The sequence below is a fragment of the Chiroxiphia lanceolata genome, chromosome Z (assembly GCF_009829145.1).
Source record: "Chiroxiphia lanceolata isolate bChiLan1 chromosome Z, bChiLan1.pri, whole genome shotgun sequence".
In the NCBI taxonomy this organism is placed as follows: Eukaryota; Metazoa; Chordata; class Aves; order Passeriformes; family Pipridae; genus Chiroxiphia; species Chiroxiphia lanceolata.
Window position 1 is genome coordinate 21,651,263 of NC_045671.1, and position 22,082 is coordinate 21,673,344.

The following is a 22,082-nucleotide window of genomic DNA, read 5'->3' on the forward strand; positions in this document are numbered from 1 at the left end:
CAGCCTGTTCAAGCAGCGTAAGAGCAAAGTGGGAGAGTATATATACATTTTTTTTTAATTAATGTTATTTTTTTATGGTAAAGCAAGAAAAGAAACCTGAAGTCCGGTTTTGGAGATTTTCAAGAGAAGAATTTAAATGTACCCAGAATTCTTAACCATGGTTCTATTAACCATATGGGACCTAAGTAATTTCTCAGCTCTCAAGAGCCAATTAAATATACTTTAAAAATGTCCACTTCAAATTTTTTCTGCCTGCTCTACGTGTTGAGACAATGCATTCCACAGTGAAACTGCTGTGTATGAATGTACATATTTCTATATTATCAAGGATCTTGGAGATAACAAATGACTTGCACAGGTAACAATCTAAGCTCAGTTACTAGTAGCTTGTTGTCTGCTTTTCAGTGTTAAAGTTGATGAAATAAACACACGGATCTAATGAAGTGAATGTCAAATATCCTCCTATTCAAGATGAAAAAAGTTTGGAATATTTATCAAATTGCTTTTGGCTTCTATTCCTAATGAGAAATAATTTTATAAATCGTAAAGTTCATGTTCTTCCTGGAGCCAGAAGTGTAATTCGTTCAGCCTTAAAAAGTTGAAGTGACACCAGCAGAGTTTTTCTAAGGGTAAAATATTTCTAACTTATCGTGCTGGCTTCTTACTGCTGTCAGTCTTCCATCTAGTCCCAACAGTCTTACAAGAGAGATGCTGAAAATTAACTAAGCCTGCTTGGTAATGTTTCACAGTTGGAAAACAAAAATTTTATTTTTTTGTCTTGACAGTGAAAGAACTGAGAAAGGTGTTACCTTATAGCGTGCCTGTTCCACGTCGTAGATCTTTTTGTCTGACACCACATTAGGTGCAAAGAATTTTGCAAGTTTGGCAAGGTAAACACCATTTCTTAAGCCTTCTTCCAGTTCTGTAGTTGGGGGCAGCTCTTCGTTCAAGCAGACCTCCATCCATCTACAAAGACATTTGTGAAATTTTTAATATAAGTGTTTTAATATAAGTGGCACCTTTTGCCCACAACCACTGTCCTTTTAATGTCAGTACTACAGTGTAATCACAGCAGAAAAGGGCAAGGGCTAAGGGCAAAATTCTCATATTCACTCACATGGCAGATCAAAATGACTAGAAAATCATGTCTGCAGTATGTGATCATGACCCATCAGGAACCAAACAGTATGCTTTGAAGTATACACCTAAGGGGTCCAACTCAAATCTTTTGAGCAGCACTACGTTTTTGAATAGACAGTAATCTAAGCTGAAAACTAGAAAAATCATGGGACGTTGTGTATTATTGATGCTTGCATTTAAAAAACTGATAGAAATGCCAATGCTGAACCTCATGAACATCAAGGCCAGCGGTGGGCTGGGTGAAGCTGGTTCCAGTGTGCTCTGCAACACAAGCTCACAGCAATGCTTATCTCAGTACAGAGCACTCCTGCAGATTATTCTCCTCCTGCAACACACAGAAGCTCTCCACTGTCACCCATGAAACACAATGACAATACTGGAGGAAAGCTTTTTATTGAAAAGTCCAATCTACTTTATGCATTTGAGCTCTGCTTGGCAGTAAGTTGGTTGAAACATGGCTTCTGGTTAGTGACAGTGACTAAATCCTCCAAGGTGGTAAACTAGTTATGCATTTGAGACTTAAGATGTGATAGGCATGGGACTACACAGAAAACAGTAATTAATTAAATACATAATATTTATTCATAATATTATGAAATAATATGCAAAGTTCAAAAGGCAAATAACAGACATGAAACCATATTATCCAGTATTTTTATATTGAGTAGCCTAGAGAAATTGTTTCCAAGGCACTCCTGAAAGAGATTAGTGTCCTAATCACTAGACCAAAAATTCCTTACTTTGGTGGTCTAAGTGTTTTGGCTCTGTGATATTATTCTTACTTCTAGCAGCTAAATCACATTACAAGAGCTTTAAATCAGCTTAGTTCTTCCTAGTACTTTTTTTTTATTTTACTCAGTCAATCTCTGATGCTGCTAGGACATTAATATCAACACAAAGAAGAAAGTTGAAGGGCAAGAACAAAGTTGAAGACACTAGTTCGCTTTACGTACTGTCACTAAGGCAGTGTCACTGTGAGACAGCATTACAAGTCTAACATCACCTCCTAAGGAGTGATTTCAGAAACCAGAAAACTTGGATCCAAGTTGAAAACAAGCCAGCTTTTACTCTTCCACAGAGAAGAAAAAAGCTCACTACATCATTTGGTTTCAGATTAAAAATCTAGACAAATGTCCTACTTCATTACACTTTTGGATTTGTTACAGGACACATGAAAGTTGTTTCACTGAAGCACAGACTACCCAAATAGCTCTTGAGAAAACCAACACCCATAAATCTGAAGCAACATCACACAAAACTGAGCGGAACAAGTATCACCAGGAGAACTATATTTTGCAGTATAAAAGCTGCTTCAGTGAGGAGAATCATATTCCTAACAAGCTTCCTGACTCCGTCCTGTGTTGCATGTTCATGTGTTGTGGGTCCATGCCAAAGGTCCCAAAAGTCACCCTTACTACTATTTTATAGACTAAATAAAGGTACACACAAAGTCAAAGTGCCACAACATTTGTCTTCTCCAGAAAAGAAGACAAGGAAGAATAAACCAAGGAAATGTATTTCAGGTAAATGTATTTTTCACATAATCCAGTTAGCTTTTTCTAAAGAATTTATTTCCTTGAATGTGTCTTCTGGAAGAAGAGTTGTACAGATAAGCAGGAGGAGCTTGCTGAGCCACAGGCAATATTCACTGTGAGTTGAAGCTACCTCTGGTGTTTCAAAGGGCCACCTGCAGTGATATGAATTGTGTACCCAGAGCAGCATTTTGTACCTTACAATGGATTCTTTGCCCTTCAAATTCTCAGTTTTTTTATGAAAAGATTTTTTTGACATCTTCAGTCTGGGGCACAAAGAAAGTATTATACTGGAACTGTTTTTGAGGATACACATGTCCCCCCCCATTCTTCTTTACAGTACAAAAATTTGCTATTTATATATAAAATCGAGTAATTCCCCAAGCTTTAAATGAGATACTGATCCAAAGTGAAAGCTGCTCATCAGCTTTTCAAACCTCCTGTAATTCAACAACATTAAAACAGTTGTGGATTTTTCCCAGCATAGTGATGAGCCTTTAACATTAATCTGGAACCATCCATTCTGGATAGAGAGGCTACCCTGTCTACTGGGTAAATGCAGTACCCTGAGGAACAAACAGGAAACAGTATGAGGATGCAAAGAAAGCAGAAAGAAGGAAAAAAAGGAAGAATACAGTTGTCAAAACAAGTCCAGATAAACATAAAAGGAAACAAGTCTCTTTTTAGAAGGAGAATTTTAGTAACTCAGTGGGAAAAAAAGGGAAAATAGAGAGAAGTGGAACAGACCTGAAAGATGCAGAGTTTCTTTCCATTTATAGCAAAAGATTTGTAGGTTGTACCTATTCTAGAAAAAGTCAGGGGTCTGCAACAGGGCAACCGTAACTTAAAGCACTTGGTAATAAGTAACCAAGACTGAGAAGAGAGCTACATATAAGACATGTTTTACCACTGTCTAGAAGTTGCAGAACTTAGCTACAACAAGATCTACTGTGAAAGGATTTACTCTGTTTTGCACATGTTTAATCTGAGGAAGGAAAAACCTCAGGATTTGAACTAAATCCTGCTAATATACAAACAACCTTGTAACTTAGTTATGCACACAGCTGCTCAACTCTGTTACTCTCTCCCAGAATTTCATGGCTGGGCTTCGCGAACGAAGATTTGGGAAGGCTTTATCCACATTTGTTACAGGCACGTTGGTGACTTATGAGGCCAATACGTGACAGACATATCCGGTTGCAAAAGGCACAACAGAAAGACTCCTTAGATGAAGTATTCAGCAAGACACGGTTCTTCCTGCGTTGCCTTTTCTCCTCGAGAGAGATCCTGCGTGTGTTCTCAAAGGCTTCCGCTGCGTTATAGATGCTGTGTCTCCAAGCCTCCCGATTTGAGGCCAGAGTGGACCAATTATGGTGATCAATATGGCCAAGGCTGAGATGTTGTTTCAGGGAGTCCTTGTATCTTTTCTTCGGGGCTCCTCTCTTGCGGCAGCCAGTGGCAAGTTCACCATAGAGCAAGATCTTAGGGAGGCGGTGGTCCTTCATCCTTGAGACGTGCCCTGCCCACCGCAGCTGTGTTCTCATCAGCATGGCCTCTACACTTGTGACTGCTGCTTGCTCAAGAACAGATGTATTGGTCACATAATCTGACCAGTGGATGTTTAAGATTGTACGGAGGCAGCGCTGATGGAAGCGTTCTAGGAGACGCAGGTGGTGGCGGTAGATGACCCATGATTCGGAACCATACAAGAGAGTAGACAGCACTCCCAGAATTTATTGAGACGTCATAGAAACATAAATTGATTTGGATTGGAAGGGACCTTATAGATCACCTAGCTCCACAACCCCGGTGCCATGGGCAGGGACACCGTGCACTAAACGATGTTGCTCAAAGCCTTATCCAGCCTGGCCTTGAACACTTCCAGGGATGGGGCATCCACAACTTCTCTGGACATTCTGTTCCAGTGCCTCACAACCCTCATAGTAAAAAATTATCTCCTAATATCTGATGTAAACCTACCCTTTCTCTACCTTTACCCCTTATCCTGGCACTGCATGTCTTTTTAAAATGTTCTTTTCCAGCTCTCTTCTAGGCCCCCTGTAGGCACTGGAAGGTACTGTAAGTTCTCCCCAGAGCTTCCTCTTCTGCAGGCTGAACAACCCCAGCTTTCTCAGCCTGTCCTCACAGGAGGGGTGTTCCAACCCTCTGATAACTTCTGGAGCCCTCCTCTGGGGCCTGCCAGAGCAAGTCATGTCTTTCATGTGCTGGGGACCCCAGAGCTGGATGCAGTGTTCCAGGTTACACCAGAGCAGAACAGAGGGGCAGAATCACCACCCCCAACCTGCTGGCCATTCTGCTTGTAATGCAGCCCAGGACATCACTGCCTTTCTGAGCTGCAGGAGCCTATTGCCAGGTCATGTTGAGCTTCCTGTCAAGCAACTCATCTGTAGCACTTTTCTCCCCAGTACTTCTTGCAATTACAGAAGTTTTGTTTCCTTTACCTGATTCAATTAAAAGGCACTTCCGGTTTTAAACAGAAAGAAGCATTACTTCCAACCTGGTGAGGTTCTGCTTTTTAGGACACAGTTGCCAAGTTTATGAAGGTTACTATACGACATGGTGCTGTCATCTGGAGGAGACTGGGCCGAGAAAACTAGAAATCCTTGTACTTTTGTTTCTTTAAGTGAAACAGAGAACATCCATGTGACAGTAAGGATTTATAGGTACCTTTGGAGCGATTTATATTTCTTCAGGGCTAAAGAAGCAGCATTGTTTTTGGCTCACTCACTGTTTTCCTGAGCACACAGAACTGCAGCATCAGCACCAGGTTTAAGTCTGTTGCAGAAACTGTTGCCCAAAAAGAGTAGTTAATACCATTGCCATACAAGATGAAGGGTCTGTAAGTCATTTTAGGTTGTATGTTTTTCTTCAGTATGAGGCTTGTGGAATTACTATTATAGCTTTTAAGGGTGCACATACATTTCTGCCATTTCTTTTTCTACAACACCATAACTGATACTGTGCTTTTAATAACTGTGACTTAGTGAAAGAGGTAAACTGTGAAAAACCGATACCGTGGTGAACATGACGGTTTATTTGGTCACTCAATGCTAAATGCAAACCCCACTCCAAGATGGAAGGACAAAAGTCAATTTCAGGAAGCAGACTAAAGCATGCAGCGTATCACAGAAGTTCTGGGTAGCACCATCAAAAATTAGCTAGAATTCACTACCTATGTCAGTTTTAGTCTTATCATTTGGATCAAACATGTGTAAGCAGATATTTTCCTATAGATAGATTCTGTGCATAAGTACAACCTCCTTTTATTTTCATAATACTGCAGTATTGGCCAGCACAGAAACAAAGGATTTGCCTTAGACAAAAACCCAAATCTAGATCTGATCAATGAAAATATATCTCCAAAACTGTAGTTCCAATACGTTGTACTGGATAGTCTGTTAGGGGTGAGTATTGAGGTACAATTTTTTTTTGCTTTGCTCAACTCTGTTTTAACTCTTGACAATCTGAAGCAGAGCTGTTCAGTAGTGAATTTCTGGCACGATAACGATGACGACTTCCATGCCAGACCCAAAAGCAGTAAAGAGCATGCTGCTCACCAAGAGATCCAGTTTCCACATTTGACTGAGCACTGGAACAGATTGCCCAGAGAGGGTATAGAGTCTCCATCACTGGAGATATTCAAGAACCGTCTGGATGCAATCCTGTGCCATATGCTCTGGGATGACACTGCTTGAGCAGGGAGGTTGGACCAGATGACCCCACTGTTGTCCCTTCCAACCTTATCCATTCTGTCATTCTGTAAAAACACCAGCAGTACAATTAGCTCAGACTTGCACTTTAAACCAAAAAACACCCAGTGAATCTCATTCAAGGCAAGGTCAAGGGAACTAGAAGCACCAGTGCTGCACTATGGACTTAGCCAATTATGAAGTTGTCATTGACAATCTGTGTGGTCAGCAAAGCACACGCATAGGTCAAGAGACTGGAAAGGTTGGTGTCTGTTCAGCAGAGAAGAGAATATGTTGTACAACACACCCAATGCCCATCACATTTGGCACACAATGAACATTGTAGCAAAATCAGTACTTGTGCTCTTTTGGATTTATGCTGCAAGATGTGGATCCAAGGGCACCAGGTTTTTACCTTGTGGGAAACAGACCTTTAGAAAAGATGGGACTCCAGAGTCAAAGGTCAGAACACTACATGCCACTATGAAAAAGGTGTAGGGAGAAAAAGGTAAAGGTAAGTTACCACTCATTTACTACCTCCCTGGCTCACAACCACAGCCCTTCAGTCTAGTTTAGCCAAAGTGAAACAGATTGCTGACCTAGAGACTACAATGTGGCCATCTTGTTCCAAAGAAAGACTGAAAAAATCTTGTTGCTAGAAAATAAGAATAATAACAATCAGATTCAAAGCAAATGTTAGACTCTAACTTTAAATGTCTGTGAAGTAGTAGGATTATTTTTAAGTCAAAACTTTTACTTGAAAATATTCAGAAATATATGCAGTCTGAAGCATATGAATTCATCATTTAAAGTTCCACATTATTATGTCTCTACTTTCTGAATCTAAAGATTTGTTAGGAAATCCTATCTCTTAACTCTTCATTTGCTTTTTTAAGACAAAAAGAGGATATTTTTACCTCCCAACATTCCCTTAAATATTGCTTCATAAAGGAGGTTGAGAGCAGTAGAAGAAATCTAGGTGTGTTGTTTGGCTGAGTAGTGGGGGGGGTGTCAGCGTTGAACTGTTAGTTAAGTGTGTTGACTTTGGAATTTGTTCTCATTATCAAGCTTTAGCATGATACACCTCCTAAACCAGAAACCTAAGTAAAAGGTTATTTCACAAACAGCCACAGGCTATTTCCAGAGCAAATACATGCAAAACTTCCAGCCATTCCATGAAAATAGATATATACAATTTGAATACCATCATGGCAAAAAGTATGAGTTGTATAAAAAAAATGCACAAGCTTGAAGGTTTGACTTCGAGGCTGTGAAGAGCACAGTGGGCAGCTGAGAAAACTACTTTCTTCAGACTCCTTTTCTCCCCCTCGTGTTCTGGTGCATTCAGGTCCAAACCTTCCTTACAGCTGGGAGCCTTGGCTCAAGTCAGAGCTACAGCCCTCTGCTGCCAACTTACTCCTGGAGCCAGAAACCATGGAAGCATCATCTTCTAAATTTGAGGCTCTAGATTCATACCCCAGTGACAGTTTCTACTGCATTGCAAGTTTTATCCATCCTAAAAACTTACTTTGTCTGTATATTGGATTTGCATGGCCAGGTTTTGGCAGCAGAGGGGCCACAGGGGTGGCTTCTGTGAGAAGCTGCTAGAAGCTTCCTCCATGTCCGGCAGAGCCAATGCCAGGCAGCTCCAAGACGGACATGCCGCTGGCCAAGGCTGGGCCAATCAGAAATGGTGGTAACGCCTCTGTGATAACATATTTAAGAAGAAGAAAAAAAAAAAGTTATTGCACAGATGTAATTGTGGCCAGAGAAGAGTGGAGTGAGAATACTGAGAACAGCTCTGCAGATTCCAAAGTCAGTGAAGAAGGAGACAGAGAAGGTGCTCCAGGTTCCGGAGCTGAGATTCCTCAGCTCGTGATGAAGCCCATGGTGAAGCAGCCGTGTCCTGTAGTCCATAAAGAACCAGATGGGTCTCTGCAGCCCATGGAGGAGACCCATGCTGGCGCAGGTGGCTGCCAGAGAGAGGGCTGTGAACCTGTGGAGAAACCCATGCTGGAGCAGGCTCATGGCAGGGACCTGCTGACCCATGGAGAGGAGCCCACGCTGGAGTAGGTTTCCTGGTAGGACTTGTGACCCTGTGGGGGACCCACGCTGGAGCAGCCTGTGCCTGAAGGACTGCACCCTGTGGAAGAGTGACCCATAGTAGAAAAGTTCATGGAGAACTGTTGCCTATAGGAAGGACTCACGGTGAAGAAGTTCATGAAGGACTGTCTCCTGCAGAAGGCACCCTACGCTGGAGCGATGGAAGGACTCTTCTACCTTAGCAGCAGCAGAAACAACCTTGGATGGACTGGCTATAATCCCCATTCCCCATTTCCCTGTGCAGCTGCGGGAGAGGAGGTAGAGCTTGGGAAGGAGGAAGGAGTCAGGAGAAAATGTTTTTAAGATTTATTTTACTTCTCGTTATCCTGCTCTGATTTTATTAGTAAAAAATTCAGTTAATATCCCCATTTTGAGTCTCTTTTGCCTGTGACAGTATTTGTTGAGTGATCTCTCTCCTGTACCTTATCTGAACCCATGAACCCTTCATCGTATTTTCTCTCCCATGTCCAGTTGTGGAGGGAAGTGATAGACTTTGGCAGGTGCCTGGTGTCCAGCCCGGGTCAACCCACTACAGCCTGAAAGAAATCAAATTTTGTGAATGTGGATCACCAGAGCAATGTGGTGAAGAAAGGTGGGGTGTAGGTCATCTCAGTTACCAGTTCTCTTATGTTGCATACAAGACGTAACGTGAAAGTAGCAACATGGAGGACACCACATTGTGTGTAGCTTGGCTACACAAAATCTCAGAACTTCAGCACATGAAATAGGTGTCAAATCCTTTAGAAAGATATTTTGGATTAACTTGCATTTGTCAATTTTTTTTTTACACACCATAAGTCAGTTCAAATTCAAAGTTGCATGTCTCTGGGTCTTCAGCTAGTGTTAGATTTAGCAGCATCTCAACTTTTCACAATTATGATTTCACCATGGAGGATACTGACTTTCAGCAAGAGCTATACTTGAAAGCTATGAAACATTCACGTGTGGATTCTTTGTGTATAAGTATTAAAACAATATAGATATCACTGCACATTACAGCATTTGGTTGAGTTGCGCAAGCCGGCATAAAGTTTGTTGCGACATTCATTTCCTTGATCAAAGCCCTTCTGATGAACTTCATGTTCAATTCAGATGAACAGAAGCAAGCAGCAGTGACGACTTGCCTGCCCCCTATAGCACACTAAACCAGCAATAAATCATGTCAGCAACATTTTTCCACACCAGATCTCTGCTGCCATGACAACACTGCCATATTTACAAAACAATCTTAAAGGTGTTTTAAAATTCTGGTTCACAAGATGGCAGCACAGATACTGTGTGCTGGTTTAATCTGTTTTATTCCAGCCACCCTTTATGTGGGTTAATCAGTGATTAAAGTCCACAAGGCAAGGTGCTGCTCAGGAAGCCTGCTCTAGAGCCTTAGCACAGCCTCACAGCCATTGCAGGCTGCTGGGCACCCAGCAGCGGCCAAGTCCTGTTTAGTCAGCAGTCCTTTGGTGGGGAAAAAACAGACTCTCCAGCAACACCACAACAGGCAACAGAAACACAAACGCATGTGTTTCAGGACAGTGTGCAATCTTTGCAATTAGAAAGGCTTTGTTTTGCTGTCTTCTCTTTTTGCAGAGACAGTAAGATTTAGCTCCTAGTATCAACCACAAACTCCAGGACTGCTATGTGAGATAACGGTTATGAGTGGGGGTCAATGTTAACAAAGCCCAAGCTGATGGCCGCACGGATGCCTCGTCTTTTTCCCCTGCTCTTGGCCTGGCTCCAATCTGCCAGAGTCTGGAGAAAAAAGCTAAGGAGACAGAAGAAAGAGCAGTGCCGGGAAGGGAGCTTGCCATGGTGGTGGAGTCTGAACAGCCACAGCGAGTATGTCTCCCTATGAAACCTCACTTAATTCTTCTCAACAGAAACAGCAGTACGCAACAGGTTACCTAAGCAAATGCGGTGGAAATATTAAGTCAGTGTTCAAATGTCTCAGGAGAGAAAAAGTATCTGCAGAAGGTGTGGTCTGAAATATTCCTTTTTTATGAGAAGAATTGGGTTTTCACTTGGATGAAAAGGGGGTAAAAAAGATGAAATAGAGCAATCCTCTTGTAAAAACCTTGCAAACCCTGTGCAACTAAGTTAACAAAAGTCAGATTGACATGCATCACCCAGCAGCACTGTCTAGACCTATTTTAATAGCCTTCTCTTCCAAATAGCAGCAGAGACCACAGCAAGAGAAACACAAGTATTTCCTGTGTTAGTCTGGCAGTGGTGGCTCAGTGGCCCCTGGAAAGCATAATTTCAGACAGATGACTCAAGTCACTAATGAAATTTTAGGTAGTGCAGACATGAGTTCTGTAGCAAGTCCATATGTAAACAAAAGGGATCTTCCTACAAATAAAATAATGCTTTTATCTGAAAAAGAGAGAAGTTGAATTTGACATATGAATTAATCTTAGTTTTTCACCAATCTGTGTAGACACTGATTTGATAAATAGAAGCAGACACAGCAGTAAGAGTATTTTTACACAGTACAGCACTTGTTCATGTGGAAATGTTGCAAAACAAGTTATCCCCCCCAAACACACCATTTTTGCTTTAGGAAAACACTGTGCAGATTCCAAAAGCATAGTTTAGACTTGCATATTAATACTGCATTGCTACATGGTACTGCAGTTTGATTTGCTCTATTATGCCTTTTATAGCTGCAGTATGTTAATATAGTTTAAGGCACCCCCTTAAAACAGCATATGGTATTTCAGATTTACCAATTTAAAAGATTCTGGCCTGGAATAACCTCATAGTCTTCCAAGCAATCCACTTGAGCAGAAGAGTAGCAGAAGATACATGCCCTTGGCAAGCCACAGAAACGTTGCTGTAAAAAAATCGAGTCCTTGAAATACCCTTCACGCTTTAGTCCTTCACACAATAGTCCTACTGATCTTAAGTTACAGTTACAGTGCGTATTTAATCAAAGTCCACACCCTGCCATGGCAGTAATTACTATCTAAATCTGTTGAAAATAGAGCTGTCGTTTCTGTGAAGTGATCTATCCAATAATCATTTTGATGAAGCTTCTACTGAAACTAAACCACACATGTCTGTTAGGGAACATTTTATTAACCCTCTCCCAAAATCCACTGCATTATCAGATGTGCTGTTTCCAGTAGCGGTCAGGTTAGCAACATGAGGAAGGATAGCTAAAGAAGCATCAATGCAATATAGTAATTTTTACATCAAGATCTATTATTCTGTGTATTTGTCCATTATCCCTGCAAAGTGCCTTCCATGCAAGTATTAGTCCTCAGCTGTCAAGAGGGATGTGCTACTACCCTTCTTTTCAGATAAGAGGACATTACAACCATTTCTATAATGAACACACTTTTGTAAGGTAGAAAGTTGACCCACGGAAGTACCTCCAGTGTAGTTTCAACACAGAAGCTTGAATATTGTTTGGGTGTTAAAGCCTAGTTCATGATTCAAGACCAGCAACAGAAGGACACAGCTCTGTTTGCAGACCTGCACATTTACTTGGCAACTAATGCAGTTGGATCAGCAGGAACACCCAAAGGAGGTGCATGCTAAAGATCGTGTTGAGGCCACACAGGGGACCTACAGCAGAGGAAGAAAACAAACTCAAACATGTCAGGATCCAGAGTGCTGTTCTGACTCCTTGACCACTTCAAGTCCACCGGATCAGATGTGAACATTTATATGTTACTGTCTAACTTTTGACAAAGGTTAGTTTTGTGAAACGAATTAGCAGCAAGTATGCAGGTACAGAAAACACAAAAATAACCCAAGTAGTACACCTACTAGACAGGCAGTTGAGACTCTTAAAGAAAGGTGCAGGACAGCAGCCAAGTCAGAATTAAAAGACATGGATGAGAGAACAAGATGTTAAAAGAAGTGAAAAGACAGAAAGAGCTAGTTTGTGAAAGGCTGAACTGTTGTTCAAAGCATTTAGTGTTACGTAAACTCTGTAAAACTGCAGCAAGAGGGAGTTTAAACTTTGTCCCGTGTCAAAAAGAAACACAAGACAGAAGAACAAAGGTAAACCCAAGGTATTTAGGTGGAAAATGCCATGCACAGCACCTACAATTACCTTTTTCCCTTTTCATCTTCCCATGGTTATGCAAAAAATGCCCTCCACCAACCCCAGTGGCTGGAGAGACAGTACTCCGTTACCTACTTAATAACAATCTATAAAGTTATGAGAAGCACGTGCATACAAATCAGCCCTGCTATAGATGAGAAAAATGTAGGCAGCAGTACAACAGCATTTAATAATCCATAAAGAAATGAAAACCCAAGAAATTAATTGTATTGCTTTACACTAGTGAAGATAAGCAGCCTCTCTATAACAGAAAACAGCAAAAATATTCACAAGTGCTCTGTAGCCTCAGCTTTATCATCAGAATATAAACTAATAACTGCTCAACAAAGCTTTGGATCCTCCAGGACCATATAATTTTGCCAGTTTCAAAACTAAGTAGTGTTTTCTACAGAGAGCTGAGGCAGACAGTTAACACTAAGGGTCACAACCAACACTTCTATATGATATAATATTTAGACACGAGCTCTTGGTTAAGACCTGGATGCAGTTTTTCCAATGCAAGTTGGGATTTTTCTTGAGAACATATAACTAAAAGCTACATAAAATAGTCATAGGCATCTCAAACACATCTTTCTAGATAGCATTTAAGAGACAGAAATAAAACCATTCTTTTAAGAAAATGGACTGGAGAAATCAAGTGATAGAACAAACTATTTTAGTTGCAAAACTCTAAAATATTCCCTTGGAACAGCTTATATTCATGTAGTAAGGTAGCAATAGGACAGCAAGAAAGCTAAGCTGTAGTTCAAAGCTTAGGCTAGGAAGAAAGAACTGATTGCAATCAACCTGGTAAAAATTTAACAGTGCAATTAATCGTGTCATGCAACAGATATCCAGTGTCTGGTGACAGCTCTTCAGTTTAAGGGTTTTGAGATCACCATACCCAAGATCCACATACACAAGACAATCTCTTCTCCAAGAACAAACAGTGATATACTCCTATTAGAGTACTCATCAAGTTATAAGAATCTACCATCTATGCCCCAGTATCCAAGTCACTCAAGACAGTAAGAGGGGTATAAGAAATCCTTAATCAGATAAGAGGTTTTCAGTCACCAGACAAGATAGTAGGGACTGGCAAAAGCAGGCTACTAGGATGCCACTTATTTCAAAGGCCACAAACATGTCAATGGAATATCAAGTCTGGCTTACGGTACCTAGAAGCAATCAAGGACATCCTCCTCTACCCTCCCACTCTCCCTCTCCCTTCCATGACTCCAAGTACCATTGCATAAAAATATGTTCTCCTGTCAAAAAGAAAAGAAGTTTTCCAGTAATTTGAATGGGCAAAGCATTTATCAGTATCTACACTGTTAGCTCATTCTCTGGCTGACTCACCCAGTAACACAGCCCCCATATGTCCATGGCTGACCCAGGCTCTGATGTCCTGTAACACCATTTCCACTTCAACTGCCATTCAGGGTAAGCTATGAATGCCTCTGGATATTCTGTGTCATTTTGTCAACCAGCAGCAGAAAAGCAAATAGGCAGGCGATTCCTTGCCAGTGGCCCCAAGCCAAATGGTGCATGCAGCAGCTGTACAACACCAGCCAGAACGTTACTGCCATTACTGGTCACATTGTTTAAACACAAGATGTCATATACAAGAAAACTCTCATTAAACCCAATTTTGGATGTATAAGACTACTTACAGGAAACCACAGTGTTTTACACGAAGTAGTAAACATAAAACAAAATACTTCTTTGTTTCCTTATTCAGGCACAGAGAGGAAACAAAAATGCAAGAAATTTAAAATCAGAAGGAAAAACTGGCAAGTTTTAGAGACTATTTCAAATCAGTTGTTGAGTTTATGTACTACAACTGTGTTTCCAGAGACTTTTCAGTGTGCTCTAACCCTCTAGAAAACTTTTAGGTGCACAAACCCTATAGAATGGTTTGGTCATCGATTTTTGTAGAAGTAGCTTCTGAAAAATAAAAGGTTGCAGAAAAGCTCAGTGGATACTTCTTCTACCAACACAATGCCCTGTTTGGAAATACTCCTGTAGCACTTCTAAGATCTCAAAGTGCTTTCAGGCACAGGAATTAATGTAAAAAACACTGTATTAAAAAATGGAAGTAGTGACAGTCACTTTTATTTTGAAATCAAAGTGAAACACAGGGCAGACATCCAGGAATCCTTAGCAGCCCCCTTTCATTAGGAAACTAATTTTTAGGCTGGTACAGCTTACTTTACTATTGCCACAAAAAGATGACAAGAAAGAACAAACATTAAAATGCTTTACAGGAGCTCTTGCTTACTTTTCTTCATAAACAGCAGTTATCTCAAGGTCTCTAACCTGAAGTCACTAACAATTTAGCACAGAAAAAAAATCCTCTACACATATGAACTTGAACCAAAAGGTATTTTAAGTCAATTTACCTTGCTGCCAAGCCTATTAATGACCTAGCTACTTTGATCAAGGTAATCCGCAAACCATCACAACTCGTTAACCCTCAGCCCTACACCGAGCCCTAAGCGACTTAGGTTGCTATTTTGACCTGTGAATTTTCTCCTCTTCTCATTTCTCTGCACTTTAACCCAATTAAGTACAGCACCTGCACAGTACCATTCATGAAGTCTGGGAAGATACTAGTTCCCAGTTACATCCAGAAGCCACACAGTACTAAAACTGGATCATACCTTTTCTCTGTAAATTGTAAAAACGTGGTTTTGTATGGTTTTAGAATGGCTCATGTATTTTGAGCTACTGGCAGTTGCAGCCTGCAGACCCTGACCATCGTGGGCAGTACAAGACCTCCTGTAAGAGGGCCACAGGGGTGCTATTAGCTTTCATGGCAATCTCTCCTGCAGCATAAATTGACAAGCCTGCACAGTGCCAAGCAAGGCAGCAATGGAGAGTTTGGAAACACTAGTCATCCACCAGTGCTGGGAAAGCAACTGCAACAGGGGAGAGGAAGAGGAGTGCAACTGTCATTATACCGAACTTTTTCCTGTCAACAAGAGAAACAGGCAGAAAGAGCCGACCACAACAGTAGCTAGATAAGGGAGACCCACAGGATGAACACCAGGATAGCAAGATTTAGAGTAGGGAAGAGAAAACATGATAGATCATGTTGATGGAGGTTTTAAAGGAATGTGGAGAGTTGTGCCCCTTAGCCTAAGTCAAGAACAAGCTGCAGCAGTGCCCCAGCAAAAATAAGATTTACCCAACTCTGAGGAATACTAAAGATCATACACTCTAATCAACTCAATTGGTAGTATCAGAAGTTTGGATGTGAGCACCAGAAGAGGTGCTTAACCAAGGGAGGGGAATTGCCTGGGGTCACAGTAGGTTTTGCTGAAATGGTTAACCTAAAATTTCTCAAGAAATACTTACAAAAAGAGGCAAGAGCCCAAAAGAGAGTGTTAGTACAATTGTGCACTTATTCCAACAGATACAAGTTGAAACTGAAAGAATACACAATTCTAACTCTGACACAGAGCACCTTCATCCTTAGACATTTCCCTTCATGTAAGATTTTAAAAGTATGTCTTACAGCACTTCTGCACACTTCCTTTGTTACCCTTAAATAGCATATTTTACTTCAGCTTTCCATATAAAGATGCAACATACTCAAAATGTCTCCATACTCTTATTTCTCAGGAGAACTTATATGTACATTCAAAGAAACTTAATAGCCCAGTTGCTCCTAATTTTGAACATAAGAGTTATACTCAAACTGATTTCAGGGGTGCAAGTGTTCTTCTAAAGAAATGAAAAGCCCAGCATAAGTCCCATGTTCACTGAAGCAGAAGTTTCCTGTACAGAGGTGCAAGTTGGTTTTTCTTGCTAGCTGAAAAAACACCCAAAGACTCTCACAACAACTTTCATCTACTTCAAATGGAAAAAAAAAAAGGGGAACAAGCATAGTCCTCTTGCTCTTCTTGTTCGCTTATAACTGAGTCAGCTACTAGAACTTTGCCTGCTTCTAGTACCATCTTACAAGTAGGAGACATTTGTGCAGACAGTCATTTCCAAGTTGCCTGGATTGGTGGTATGTTTTTTTCACCACACTACGATAAGGCAGTTTCTCCACAGTGGAACAGCGGAACTCCATCTGATTGCCTCATCCAGAGAAAGAGTGTCCCCACCTCCTACAGCATGAAGTTCTCAAACAAGCCAGACCTCTGCAACAGAATCCAAATTTAAGCATTCAGCTACTTTCAATGCACTTGCTATCAGAAGGTTGTAGATTTATCCCAGTGTTAAATGTTCAGTCCTGTGAAATGCAAAAACCATCTTCAGAAGATATCTCTGTGTGTCCTTCCTTACAGTCCCATCACCACAACACCACACATAGGTTAAGACCTACTGAGACAATACAATATCATACTAAATGCTTCATTTAAGAAAAAAAGAAAATAGTCAAACCCACATTTCAGCTGTTACGGATCTGTCAGAAGTAGGCTCCTCCTGAAGGGGATGAACCCTTCATACCGAAGAAACCAAACACAGTACTACTGAATTCTTCCATGTAACCTGTAAATCCAGTATCCAGGAATAATGTTTATAGATATGCACATAAAGACATTTGAGGAATTTTGATGCAAACATGAAAGTATCTGGGGCATGGCAGTCAAGCAAAACTAGTGCCTGGTCAAAGGGCATTAAGGAGCTGAAGAAATCCTATGTTGCCCACCTAGTGACTCAGCATTCTACCAACATTGATCACTCATGCTATACCTCTGCTTGGCACTGCTGCCTGCAAGCACATTAAGGTAATAGTTTAAGATGTGGGCTGGGGGAACTACAAGAAAATAAAATAAGGCACAAGCCAAACAGGGTGCACAGCTCCTACCTGAGCAGCAAGTTCAATCAACTCACTTGATGGCTACTGGAAACCAAAGTATTTAACTGTTTTTCCACTAATCCTCCTATACCTTATGTTGCCATTCAACAAAAACAAAATTATATTCATGCTTAGTAACAGATGGTCAACCTGTCTTTCAGACAAATATCAGACTAATTCTTTTATCCATTAACTGATCACAGCAAGTCTTTACTTCCTTTGGCTCCATGAAAAATAGCAGAATGCACATGGTATAATATCCTAACTCAAAGATATCCCCTTCTTTCAGACAAAGAGCAGGACATTAGTCTCTTCTGTATATCTGCACAAAAGTGTTTTGTCTTCACAATGGCTGGCCAGGGAAAGAATGTAAGCACTTATCCTTCAGAAATAAGTTTTCTTTTTCCTTACCAATTGATTTACCAAAATGTTAAATGAAATATAAGCTGTCTTTTCAATGCCACTCTGGCAGCAGATGTAATCTTAAGATGCAAATATCTTGTTGGCAAAATTCTGAGTAGTTCTATTCTACAATTATAAATATGTATGTTATTCTTGAATTATAGCATGGTTCTTTCACAAGCTTACTTTACATAAACACGACCTCTCTGCTCTGTTCTGCCTAGCTTTGGAAAAAAAACCTTCCTGCCACGGAAGCACTATATGTGACAGGCACACCACATCTCAGGGTGAAATATTTACAACTGAAAAGAGAAATACCAACTGTGTGGAACAAGAAAGAGAGTCAAGAAAACTCTTGATTTAGAGGGAGATTAAACTTAGACTTTTTCAGAAAGTTCTCAGGTTTTTTTCATGCATTGCCTTTTTAAACTAATTTCAGTAGATACATATTCTACTACTGACAGTGCTTAAAGGCAAATGATCAATTCCTAATCTCTCTCATGTTGGGTGTTACGGTTAATTAGATTTTCCCATATGTAAATTTTTTGATAATTTCTATGGGACTCTAAATCAAACACAAACTTTACATGGACTTTTTCTTAATTTTAATTAAGATATTTGCTTACTTAAAGGACAGTACCATACATTAGAGTAATTGCTGTATGTCAGTAACCACACATCTGTCTTTATTTTAAGGAGTTTTATTAGAAAATGCTGGTGAGCAAAAGTGAAACACTGTGTTTATATTGCCAACTACTACCATTCAACAGTGGCCAGAACTCAGAAGCTGCCCTTGTGTTGTTTCCATATCTATTATTTAGATGAAATAGCAGCACTATATGTAAGAACAAAAACTAACCTGTACACAATTACAATTCTTCATTTTAAGGAAATCTGTCTGTCTCTCCTTGGTCCTCTGTCAAAGGGACTTAATTTTCTCTGACAAAATACCTGCATGACAAAACTTAATCATAGTTTTCAGCAATTGCAACTGCCTTCTCATTAAGCTAGAAGAGGTGGTTGCTTTATTGTTGTTTTTTTACAAAAATTTCAACTCAGTCTATTCTGCTTTAACAAGACTAAAAATAAATTTTAGACTTTAAATTTTGTAGTAACTTCTGTTAGTAGTATGTATACTTACAAGCACACGTGTAAGGCTGCCCAGCAGTCCTCCAGTTACCCAGTTGTGAATCCACAAATCTTGTCACCATGATGCTCCAGTCTAAGCATCGGAATTGTTTCAGCTCTGCTCAATGCATGTGAGTTTGCACTGCCAGAGTTTTCAGAAAGGAGACTGTGCACATCAAGGGAAAGCAGAGTGCTTCTGATACTCAAAAGGATCTAGAAATATTGAAGTAATGTGGATCCAACTAAGAGTCAGGGCTTGAAATACTTAAATGACTGAAGAGGAATGCACTGCAACAGCTTTTAGTTTTGCATAAATTCTCTCAGTTCAGTTCTTTGCTCTCCTAATGTCTGACACTTTTGATTTAAGGTTTTGTTTGGTGTTCATCTATGTAACACCTGGCACTGTGAACATCTCTTTGGCAATGCATTTCTGACCTATGAAGAACAGTTATCTGCATCAGATTGAACAATATCTGATGTTCGATGCTCTTTTGTTACAGGCTGGTGGAAGGGTAATCTCTTTTGATGGTTCTTGTCACCTCAGTGTATAAATGGGAAATCCCACTCCAGAAGTGGAAGGCAGCCAAATAATGAACCCTTCTAACTCCTTTTAAGTTACAAGTCCAAGATATGATCTAGGTTAGGGACAGTCAAAGGGCAAAGATCTCTTTCTGAATGAGTTTTAAATTATGATGAATTTGAGTTAAACACTGTATTTAATGGTCTTACCAGGAACTCCTAGTTGTATTCTGGTTGCAATAATCAGGAACAGCAGAAGCAGTAAAGCACACTGCACTAAGGGGCAGAGCCAGTAGTATATATCACAGAGGGAAACGAAGTGCACAGGCTGAACATTTAGACTTATCTTACTTAGTGCTATGATTAATACAGGTGGGTCAGTTTACATGCCAGTTTTTATTCACTGTTTAATTTTAATACGGAACACAGAGAGAGATATGAAGTAATAAGAAACATGCTGCTCAGTTCATTTATCTTGGGGATACACTGTGTAGTATATTCCAGATCAGGGTCAGATATGTGAAAGCATGATGGTTAGTAGCAAGTTAAACTCCACATACATTCCCAAATCAGCAGAATTCAAGTTGATACATCTGCTAGCAACAGGAGAGGAAAAAAAGGAAAAAAGATACTGTTTAGAAGACTGTTTATTTTCCCACAAAATCATACCTGTTGGCCTCTTTTGCCTTTGCCATTTTGCAAAGGAAAAGACTTTGACCTTAGTCTTACTTAATGTGGATGTCATCTGCCTGTGAAGGGCACTGGCCAGGAGCTCCATCACTGTGTGCCAGAATGAGAACGCCCTGAGCTGCTGCAGCAAAGGAGTCCTGAGGATGGCAAGTTATTCCCTAGGACAGCCCTTCCCCTGGTCCCAATAGCAGCACAAGGGCTACAAAGAGCAAACATTGGATTTTTTTGGACAATGTGGTAGAGTGGGGAAGGAGACACAAAGAAGGATCTCATGCCAGTACATCTGAAATTCTGTCAAACCACCCTAGTGAGGTTAAGGATATAATTTCAAGGCCACTTTACAATATAGATAGATGGCCACTGGTCAAGCTAACATGCTTCCTCTCTCTTCCCATTCTTGTCTGCATTTTGCCTCCAATTTTTGGCCACACTAGCACCCTAGGGACAGCGGGGAGAATGGGATCAGGGAACTGATCTTGCTGAGAACTAATGCAACACCACAAGATACATATGTTAGTGCTTGACTAAATCAATTCCCTGATCTGACACAGCTTGGCTGCATGAACTACTGCTGGCACACGACAGACATCAGAGAACAGGATTACCCACTCTGCAGTCATCAGAAATGACAGTTTGAGAAACACTGCAGCTTTTCTTTATGCCTTTTATTCTACCTCTGCATTTAATAAGCACATGCACCATTATACTGATTTTAAAATTGAGATATGCATCTGATACGCAGTTATTTCCTTTTTGTTCTTGTCAGCCTAATTTCTAAATAGCCTTTGGTTTGTTCGTGGGATTTTACAGTATGACATCATTTTCTGGCAACTATGTCAGGCCTAGCCTGTGAGTCACTTTGCAAAACAAGGGGGAAACCATGCTAGCGAAGAACATGCAATTCAAAGGTTTCTATTGTTCTAGTGAACCGTGGTGTTCACACAAATTCAGTCAACTGCTCAGGATAGAAAAAGCAGCTATAAATCTAACTTTGGACTCAAATGAAAACGAGCATCTTGGAGAAGTGATCAGGCAGATACAATTGTGCAGTCCCAAAAACTAGAGCTACATGATCACATGCTTGCGTGGATTGGTTTATTAATGGTCAATACATAGCAGGTATGTGAACACACATTGAGCTGCAAGTTACTTTGCCTGCATTTTCCAGCTGAGAGTTTCTACTGTGGTAAGCACCGGTTTCACTAACTTTGTGAACAAGGCAGGACTACAACAAGGCTTCTCTACTCAGCCCTGTCCAACCTTCCAATTAATCTACCCGGGAAATAGAGGGAAAGAGACCCAGAAGACTATGGAAACAAATCATTACGGACTGTCTTGAGGAATAATGCTAATTATCACAGAAGTGTTTCCAGTTCTTCACTGCATCCAGACACTTATCCACCCTGAGAAGAATGTTTCCTCTTTAGTCACTAATTGGATCTTGTTTGTAAAGCCAATCTTTGTTTCTAAGTTTGTCACAGTTTGGGAACAAGGGTGCTATAGAGGCAGAAGGTTTAAATGCCTCTCTACAGCTGACAGAGACACTAGAAACATTGTCCATAGATAAAAGGATGTGATACATTAACAGACGTTATTTTCCTTTTTGCTTTTATTTCGTAGCTTAGGTAAGATCTAACACTAACTCTTTTCAAGGTATAGTGGAAGCATTTTGTCTACTGCAACTGCAGAGTCTCATTTCAAACATTTACTAACCAGGAGGGCTATCTGCATGTTAAATGACAGGTTTATTAATTGCTTAAAGAAACACGTACTCCAAGAAAGAACAAGCTCTGCTCATTGAAAGCAATGGTACTTACAGGGACAAGATACAGGTTTGCTGTACCAATGTCTCTCTAGTTCAGACTGAAACTATTTCTCCTTCCCCAATAATAGGGTTACTTGAAAACACCATTGTGACTGAGTTTGCAGTGTGTACATCTTCATGTGACACCAGAAATAGACTTTCCCCAGGTTTTTCTACCCCTTGTCACTAAAGC

At 40.4% G+C, this 22,082-nt stretch overlaps 1 protein-coding gene across 11 annotated transcripts in view; it reads right to left on the reverse strand.

The window, feature by feature from the left end:
• The window catches only part of IQGAP2 (IQ motif containing GTPase activating protein 2), a 128,767-nt gene that overhangs the window by 62,348 nt on the left and 44,337 nt on the right, over nt 1-22,082 (reverse strand). For 3 of the 11 annotated variants that reach the window (XM_032675296.1, XM_032675292.1, XM_032675291.1), the window contains exon 3: nt 810-966. In XM_032675296.1, the coding sequence (XP_032531187.1) occupies nt 810-966 (157 nt within the window). Of the gene's footprint in view, nt 1-809; nt 967-7,910; nt 8,088-22,082 lie in introns of those variants that run through there. The other 8 variants (XM_032675294.1, XM_032675297.1, XM_032675288.1 and 5 more) reach the window with 7 other exon arrangements.